We start from the raw sequence: 10,000 nt of genomic DNA on the forward strand, positions 1-10,000 counted from the left end.
ATAGACACAACTTAATTTATAGCCATTTTATATTCTTTGCTAGCTTGCTAACCTGGTTAAATTTGAAAGATATCTAGCATGACACAGATTGAGTTTCCTTGCTAACTTTTGTTTTCCTTGGTGCTTCCTTTCCCTTGCATTAGCTTTTCTTTGATAAATACAAAATTTCCACATTTAAAACTCAACACGCTTTTTGTTTAGCTTCTATATATAAGAGAAAAAAATATTAGTGTAGTAACACTAAGTTTCTGTGAGATGATGTGATGTGAGGTGCTGCTAATGTATATAGTACAATCCATTAAAGAGACTAGCTTTTATAACAAGGATGGCTTGCTTTTATATAGGGGCTAGCAGAGCTTTTAAAGCCCAGCTATTGCTAACATGACTCACAAACATTAGACAGCAGGGGTCAATGAATCAGTAGCTCAGGTGCTCTGGAAAAACTGATTACGTGCCAGGGTTATTATTATTATTTTCTATACACGAATGTCCAGTCATCAAGCACACAGCCACATTTATCTCCTGTTCATCAAGCAACATACCCTTCTTTAGTATAGAGTTATATTTAAACACTCCAGCAATTTCATATATTTATTTGCAGCATGATATAATAATTCTTCAGATTAAAAATCCAAACTCAAAAATGTTCATCATATAAAATTCTAAATTTCATTGCTTGCTATGAATATTTACATGAATTATGCTACTTGCTTAATCTACTTTTACTAATCTTAACCTCAATATCTGGGTAAAATGATGTTAGCTTATTTGCCTTGCATTTCATTTTTTTATTTAATCAATCATTTATATTATACTTTTTTTTTTTAATGATTTTCAATTTTCAACTTTGCTCAATATTAAACAGAAACTGTTACTGTCTAGTCCACATAACTGGTCTGGCTGTCTAGCAAGGATTTGACTAGCTAGGTTTCTAGTCTAGTCTACATTGCTGACTATATACTTGCTAATTTGCTAGTCTTTGCTCAATATCTAATATAAAAATTTTACATGATCGATTTCTAGTCAAGTTTTTTCCTTTCCCGGCTGTATAGAAAACATTTTACTTGCAAGTTTTGAAGACTAGCATACTTTGCACAATATTTAACATAGGTGAATTACTTACTAGTCTGATTTACTAATATGACATTGTTTATTTTTTGCTGGCTTGCTAAAAGAGTTTCCTTTGCTAGCAGCTAACATTTCTTTTTTACCCATTGCTAGCTTCAATGATGTCCTTGATCTGAGGATACTGTTTCAACCTCTGACATAAGAAAGCAAGTAAAAATAGCTACACATACATTTCTCCATATTGTATTTTGGCTACTTCTACATGTTTTTTTTATTAGAGGGAGAAATGTATAAAAGATCTGTAATATTTTACTTATTAGTGATGTAAACACCCTCGTATGGGGAAGTATGCTAGTATTCCACCCTGGAAGTATGCTAACCTGCTTTCTCATTGAACTGTCAGTGCCAACAACAACACTCTGTACTTGTTTGCACACACAGATCCTGCTTCTTTACTACTCCCTGTCACAGCTAACAATTTACTTACAATCACAGATCTGATGCTAACACTTGTACTGACAGCACTCTTGCTATGAACTCTCATGCTCCCCAACGCCTCTCACATTCCTGTGCCTTCAAGCTAACACATACATTCCACTATATCGACATTAACACTTGTATTAAGCCCCGTCATCTTTAATGTCAACGCCAGCATTCCACCCGTGTCCCTGCTAATGGTTACCTTCCAAACCATGGCTGCCAAAGACCCACAATCCGCTCGATCAACACTAACACTCACTTCTTCCTTGCTAAGGCTCAATGATGATGATAATTTAACATGACAGCATAGGCTGCTGTTTTCAGTCATTTACAATCATTTGCCATAACTGATGGTCATTTACCATGACAGGATCAAACTACCCACTATGACCAACAAAGATTCGTCTGACTTTCTTTAAAGGCTGAAAAGGTCACGTTGCTAGAACATTGCAAATGAGAGCAGTGCCATACATGAATAAATCATTTAGCTAATCAGTACCCTGTGCTGCCTAATCAAATAAATATTGTCAGTTAAAAGAGATACCTCAATGGTCTTGTACGAAAGAAAGATAAATACAATGCCGGGAAAGAAAAATAACTCCTGTATAAAAAAGCAAAACTATCTGAAGAAAGGTCAAGAATAAATATGTCCTGAGTTAATCATTTCTTCAAGCTAATTCCATTTAAGAAATTCAAACTAAGAAAAAAACAAAAAAACAAAAAAGCTAAATTCAGATATTTTACCTCAGGTATTATTAACTTTGTGACCCTAGCTTAACATAGAGGTGGCATTGCTTGGTTCCCGATGCCTCTGAATGGATTATTATCATGGTTAATGTTACTGCTAGCATCAAGCTATGGATGGGGTAAAGTTCATGGGGCAAGACCTGTAATTATCTTCACCACAAACCCCATGTTTCCACATTTATTACTGGCTAAATGCTAGCTGCTTATGCTATTAAACTTGTAATCCTGCTATAATTCTATTGCTCCATGAAATATGGCTCCCAGCACGCTTAGCGTCCTCAAGGCTGGGCTCAACACCGATGAAAGTTTCTGTAGGAACATGTGTCCTAGCTGGATTTTAGCCACAAGCCGTAAACAGAGGTTCAACCCCACAGCAGGTTTCCTACTCCTGCATCAGATGTGGCACTTGTACTCTTAACAGCAATGAGGTTTTAATGCCTTCCATCCCTCATTTAATTTTTGTGATAGTCAGATTGTTAGCATCTGCCTCTAGTTTAATCACCGTGCCTGTTGCATCAATCACAAGGTTTTACCACAGACATCGAGGCCGGTGCCAGAACCAGTGTCTAATCTGAAGATGTTTATATGAGTTTAAATGGTGTTTGTTTGAAGATGGAACACAGGCAAACAGTCGCCGTATGCTATACAATGTGTATAACAATGACATTGTGAGCTAAGGACATCTTTGGTTAATTCTGAAGATGATCACTTAAAACATGTTTAAAACTGGTGCATGCTTTTATTAATGCTCACATTTAGCATTCATGATGCTAGGGTCTATTTCCCATTCAGTCCCAACACAGATAGAACGTCTTAAGACAATCTGAACCTAGAAATTTATACGGTCAATTTCTCTTGTCCATCTAGTGCAAAGTTTCCATACAGACCCTTTCCATATCTGGTTTCCCTTTCAAAAAGTTTGGCAAGTAGAACCCAATTGAGAGGCTAGTCATGCTTCGCTAAAGACCTTTGCAGAGCCACTTTTCCAAAGAGTGTACTCCTTAGTGTCCAGGGTCTCTCACAACATCAGTCCTTGGTTATCATTATGCTACCATATTGGCCAAACAATAGAATTGTTCTCCAGGCTAGACCTACTTCCATCACAAGTGCAGGCTCCAGACCATTGGGAAAAGGACTGTCAGTGTTTCAGTCTGAGACCCAGCCCTTGACTTCTTGAGGTCGTCCCTATGGAGAAAGGTTTTATGTGCAACAGACAGCCTTCTGTCTTTTCTATCAGACAGGGTTTCAGATAGAATCCCTTTAGGAAGCATTAACTATAAAAATAACTCATCAAGAAACCTCATGAGGTACACACTAGACCCCCAGACACAGGGAGGTACATCGTCTTGGCCATATGGTAATCACATTAGCCAAAAATTTGAGGCACTTCTCTGTCTCAGACCAAGTTTCAACAGGTTATATGATACTGCAAAATGGTAGTGATCTACTCTCTTATTGAAAAACGTTAAATTAAAAGTTATTTTTAATTCTTGGTTTCACTGGTGGGGAACACTTCATTTATAACAAAGGCTTTCTTCAGATAAGGGTCGGAGTAAAAACCTAAGAATGCTTAACTATCCCAAGAACACTTGAGAAACTTCTTGCTTTTGAAAGTGCAGGTAAGAGCAGTTAAGCGTTATCTGATGGGCAGCATATGTGAGAGCTGAGGTGGGGAAACCAGGACAAAGTTCCATTACCACGTGTCCTCTGTGGGCCATAAGGATAGCAAAGTTGGTGAGGTGACTGCACGAGCAGGTTGTATGAGTCTTATTTGTCCCTAGGAGCTTGCATCCCTGAGTGGACCAGTATCCCATCATGCTCCTCTCCGAGTAGTTCCAGAACGAGCAGTTCGGGTTGAAATAGTTCTCAGTCTGTAAAGCAAGCAGAAGATCAAAATGAAGAGTATACACAATTTAGACTTGGAACAGCATACAGAAACACCGTCCTACATTGGCCTTCGCTATAAAGTCTCCCCACACTGTTATGTACTTACATCGAGGTGTTCGAGTGTGAAGACGACAGGCTCGGAGACAAAGATGCGACTTGACTCCTTATTGATGGAAGCAGACAGGATGTGGGAGTTAACAGTCAGAGTGTGGTTCCTCACTCCTCCTTCGCTCATCAGCATGAGGGTGGCGTTCTCCGTGGTCAAAAAGCGCCCGAGGTGTTTGTACAGCACAAAGACCAGCTTTGTAACACCTGTATTGCAAGAAGAGCTAATTATGAGATGCGTTGGTCACAGCTACCACCCTAAACCCTAATTATTATCTAATAACAACAGATCCTGAAGAGTGTTTTTTTCCTCATCATATACTGTACAACACCAGTCTGTCAAAGATTCCTTGTGTATGTGATCATTTTTTTGTTCCATTTTTTATCTACTGATTATTACCTTAAATTAGTTGTTACTTTCGACGCAATAACGTATTAGATCCATACTAATCGCAGATAAAAAAAAACAAAACTAATCACTAGTAGTTTTCTTTTTAATATGACAGTATGAAATGACTTTTATATTACAGTAGGACATGACTTCTCTTTAAATCCTTATTACAGGCTGACTGAAATATTCCATATTTCATGAGATGTGACTGGAAATGACGCTGACGCTATAACTATTTTAGACTTCCTCATCATGTTCTACTGCGATATCAGTATACCATCACATAGCAGGTCTCATTGACGATACACATGATCCCCGAGTGCTGTGAGATCTTTGCAGCGGTAGGATCATAATCCAGTTTAATTCTTCATTACACCACACACACTGGAGGATTAACGTCTTAAATTACAGTCTTGAGGAAGGCATGTGTACTGGTTTTACTTTTGTCAAGTTGATTTAGCAGCCCAGTGCTCACACCCTGTCATCGCTTGGAGAACCAAACCCGTTTGTCATGCTTTATACGGGTATCAAATTGTACTCGACGCTGCAGAGCTTTAGTTCTTGAGGACGTTGTTCCCAAAACAAACAACCAAAGGGCAATACATAATCTGTACTTTGTGTGACAACACATAGTCAAAGATCTGTAGCTCACATTACACCAGTTGTCGTAAATTGAAGGGCCTCCTACATCCCAGAATGCCTAGTGTAAAATATTTAAAGCATTTGTAAGAGTGCTATATGAAATGTCTATCAAAGCTGTCCTGGTGAAACCCTTAACGGGGTGAAATTTTGACATTTCGACATATCTGTTTTGCTGTATCATGTAGCTATCCAACAGCTTGATCAAAGCATGAGCTTATATAACACATCTTTAAAGGATGATGGAGAGGCGAGATAAAATAAAAAAAATAAAAAATAAAAAAAACATTTCCGCATTGGTGTAATATATATTTTTTGTGTAATATATTTACACTTTCTTATAGTTATACTCTATGTGACAGTCAGAAACTCGCCTTTTTTTTTGGATCTTTGCCCGAAATCAGACACCACATATATATTAGTCTCAGTTTCAGACGTCGTACCCATGAACCCACTGGCTGAAAGGCTGATTCATATGGCAGACAAAATTGAAAAACCTTCAGGAGTTTCAGAATCGCCAACTGGAGGCGTGTATCACATTTTTTTAACAGTTCACCTGGAAACAAAACTTTTGAGCAATGATGATTTTTACATCTGTGACAATGAGTGCTTATGAGGATTGACTAAACACTGGATTTTCCAGATGATAGAAAAGTTTAAATTAATTAACCCAACTTTCGTAAATGAACAATCTATGGCCTTTTTAGGGACAACAACTTGACATTTTCATGCCCCTTAACATGACACAAAACAAAACCGGCTGTGATTGGTAGCTTTGCATGTCAGTCCGACACCTTCTTGGGTGGTCCTTGGGTAATAAAAGCTCTATGGATTCCAGACCCACTGCCATCAGTCTGAATTCTGGCTATGTGAGACTACATATATATGTAAATATATATATATAACTTACGACACAAGAACCAGTTTAACTTGATGATAAGGAGTATATGGAAAGAGTCCAGGTGGGTGTGGCCTGGGACACTAATAAACACTTTTGATTGACATGCTCTGTTCAAGACTCCTAAGCTTGCTTCATCACATAAGTGGAACTTAAATCAAGACTGGGGATGAACCAGAAAGCTTAAACAGTCAGATTTGAGACCTACATGTACAAACCAATACAGTCACAACTGACTACGTTTTTGCTAAGTTTGTGAATGCTAGCTCTCTAATTCTTTTTGTGAGACCAACAAAGTGTTTTTATGCTAAAAAATACTGTTACTGTTAAAGATGGTCTAAAAAAAAACTTTAGGATGGTCTTGTGTAACCCTTACACAACCTTTCCCCAAGATAAGACTTAAAGATATCTGGGGAAAGACTTTCAGTATTTCCTTTGCTGCGTGGTGTGTACCACAAGAGCAACATTAACCTAATTATCAAGCAATCACAGACTTTGGAGCTGTTCTCTGGAGCTTTGAGCATCTGAATCTAAGCCATGGCTCAATTTTACTTCACCCACCGCTCTTGCTGTTTAATTTGACCGTGTTGGCAGGGAGCTGGATGGTGGCGCCTCCTTTGCTTGTCTGCGGAAACCTGAAATCCTGAACGTGGCCATCTGTGCTCAACACGTACACGTCCAACACTGCAGGAAACAAGCGACAACAAGACAGACGTTATAGGAATTAGCATTACAGGCAACATTTTAGATTTTATAATCCATACAAAATATTGATTTGATTTTCAAAACTTGATTTTATTGTTATATTCTTCTATACTTGACTAAACGACAGATGGGAAATAGCACACCGCTTAAATATCTACTTTTTTACTCAAAAAACAATGGAAAGGAAAAAATAATAAAAATGACAGAACTTTGGTTCTCAACATTTGTACACCAAAGTGACGCAGGTGCAACATCTCGATTAACAGATTTTTGTAGAAAACCATGATTCATTTGTGTTTCTTGTTTCTTCCAGCCTAAAGATAACTCCAGTAAACGATGGCAAAGGGAACATGACACGCTAAACCGAACAAGACTCTTGCCTCGAGGTACAGAAAAAATTGTAGTCTGCTGCACTGCATCATCACTTCCAATTGTCCAAGCTGATATTTATATCATTTTGGAAATCTGCTTTATGACAAAGTCTAGTGTTAAAAGCACAAAACAGAATGGAACTGAATGTTGATATAAATTTCGATCCGTAGCAAATTCGTACAAGGAAACGTACTTATAGTGTATATTATTAAATATATTGCATCGTTTTTTTTTTCTTATTTCTAGTATAACATGTGGCTTGTAATTAAAATCCTTTCCCCTGGGTGTAAACATGTGACTAAACATTAGGTGTGATGTTCACTTTCTGAATGCTTTTACACCTCTATGGAGGAAAAAACAACAATTTTTTTAAGCTCTGCCGTAGCTTCTCTACAGACCCGAGTTATAACTTCAATGCAAAGCTCCCGACTATTAAAATGATCTGTTTATGCCACTTTGAGGTAAAAACGTGGCTCCGGGACGCAGACCGCTGACCCGCTTTATCCCTTCAGCCACAATCCCTGCATTGTGTGCTGCTGAAAAGAAAGATACGGAGCGTTTACCTATCATGGGAGTGGAAGCACTGAAAAAAAAAAAAAAAAGAAAGTACACAAAGTACACCAGAGCACACAGTGTGTGAATGTCAAATATAGCCGGGATCAAACCTATCACTAGACTTTTACTGTGATTCCTCCTGTGGCTGCTGATAGGTTTGTGTCTTCAGCTGCGCCTTTAGGGCCCCGACGGAGAGCAGCTCTGAATCCATTCAGACTGAGTTTCTGAGCTCGCTTTGATGTGTGAAAATACAGCGAGGTCAGACGGCAGTATTAGCAAGAACACACTCTCTCTCTCTCTCTCTCTCTCTCTCTCTCTCGTGTACATTCCTCCAGTCTCTCTCTGTCTGTCTCTTGTTTTTAATTCCAGACTCTCTCTCTCTCTCTCTCTCTCTCTCTCTCTCTCTCTCTCACACACACACACACACACACACACACTCACTGTCTCATGTATATTCCTCCAGACTCTCTCTATCTCTGACTCTCTTTCTCTCTTGTTTTTTCCTCCAGACTCTCTCACACTCTCTCTTGTTTTTGCTTCCCTATTCTCTCTTGTTTTTTCCTCTAGTCTCTCTCTCTCTTTCTCTCTCTCTCTCTCTCTCTCTCTCTCTCTCTCTCTCTCTCTCTCTCTCTCCAACTTGTATTTCTGACACTTGGAAATAAGGGACCTTTTCTGGCCCTTCTATCTTTCTTCCTTTTCTTCCGGCAGCACATATCCACTCCATCTATTTCCTTCAGCCCTCGAGCAGTTGCCTTGTGTTGCGGTTGAGTTAAATTATGCTAATTACCGGTGAGAGACGGAGACGGAGTGGCAAAAAAAAAGTTTTCCTAATATGCTCCAGGGCACTTTCTGTCAGCCGTGGAGCCGGCAGGCACTGGGCTGCATCGCTAACCACATCTTACGTCTCTCAAAGCGAGGACGGACTGAAACAGGGCGTGCGAGGTGCGTCTGCAGCCCGAGCAGAAAAAAAAAACATACCCTAGTGTGTAAACGAGATTAATGCTGTTTTCAACACTTGCCAAAACAGGGAAGTAGTTATTAAAAGAGAGAGGGCTGAAAATAAAGCGGCTCAATTATTTAAGAAGTGTTTTTCTCCTCGAGCAGCCACAACGCTGCATTTCTGTTGTTCACACATCGTGTCTTCTTTAAAACTTAATAACGCTTTATACTCTTTACTGTCTAGACTTGAGATCAGAGTTCATGTCAAAAGAAGCACATGCTAAAATTCTGGAATCTAAATCCAAACAAGGCAAAGAAATAAATAATAAACAGGAGGATGATTGAGAAATGCTGAGGATATTGTTATGTAAAAAAAAAACAACAACAACTATGTAATAAGTAAATAAATAAATAAATAAACACAAAACAAATGCAAATTTAATATGCAAAGAAAAAAAGATAGACTGAAGTTAGACAGACTGAAGCTATAAATGTAAAAGAAATGACACAATAAATAAAATATAAATGACACAATAACCGAATAACAATAACAATAACAAATGAAAAAAATCATTTCAGTGACATTGCATAAGCAGAAATAAACTAGTAGCTGGTTGAGGAATGCTGAGGTTATTAATGCATACAAAAAAAACTCCAAAAAAAACAAAACCAAAAAAAAAAACAAGAAAACAAACAAAAAGAAAAAAAGAAACTGGTGGGTGATCGATTAATCTGAGGTTATTAATGTAAAATAATTTAAAAAATCTCAATAAATAAACTTAAAATTAAAAAGCAGCAAGTAAATAAACTGTTGTATGATGAAGGAATGCTGAGGTTATTATTATTATTATTATTATTATTATTATTATTATTATTATTATTATTATTATTATTTGAAATAAACTTCTATTTTCTTTACTTTTGGACTTTTCCGCTTCTGTGTTAAACGAGAGGACAGTAACACTTTCTCCCATCTGCTTTCCTAACAGAGCCCGTGTCTGCTTTTGAAATCCTGATATCTACACCAGCTCCATGCTTCCTTTAATACGATAGCTCAAAAAGAGGCGAGTGAAACCGAGGTAAAGCAGGTGTACGTACTCCGAGCGCACAGGGACGAGGGTTTCCTCTCTGTAATGTAAAAAGGTGGGAGGCCATTGAGGAGAGGTTAAAAGCAAAGCCATGACAAGCTGGGGGGAGAAAGCGGCACCTGAGCA

At 38.1% G+C, this 10,000-nt stretch overlaps 1 protein-coding gene across 12 annotated transcripts in view; it reads right to left on the minus strand.

Annotated features, from left to right (window-relative positions):
* Window positions 1-10,000, minus strand: part of LOC113658419 (adhesion G protein-coupled receptor L2-like) — a 133,519-nt gene that overhangs the window by 33,146 nt on the left and 90,373 nt on the right. For all 12 annotated transcript variants that reach the window (XM_027170830.2, XM_047818798.1, XM_047818786.1 and 9 more), the window contains 3 exons: window positions 6,777-6,899; window positions 4,289-4,494; window positions 3,993-4,166 (listed from right to left, as the gene is read on the minus strand). In XM_027170830.2, the coding sequence (XP_027026631.1) occupies window positions 3,993-4,166; window positions 4,289-4,494; window positions 6,777-6,899 (503 nt within the window). The remainder of the gene's footprint in view (window positions 1-3,992; window positions 4,167-4,288; window positions 4,495-6,776; window positions 6,900-10,000) is intronic.

The sequence above is a fragment of the Tachysurus fulvidraco genome, chromosome 1, assembly GCF_022655615.1.
Source record: "Tachysurus fulvidraco isolate hzauxx_2018 chromosome 1, HZAU_PFXX_2.0, whole genome shotgun sequence".
NCBI lineage: Eukaryota > Metazoa > Chordata > Actinopteri > Siluriformes > Bagridae > Tachysurus > Tachysurus fulvidraco.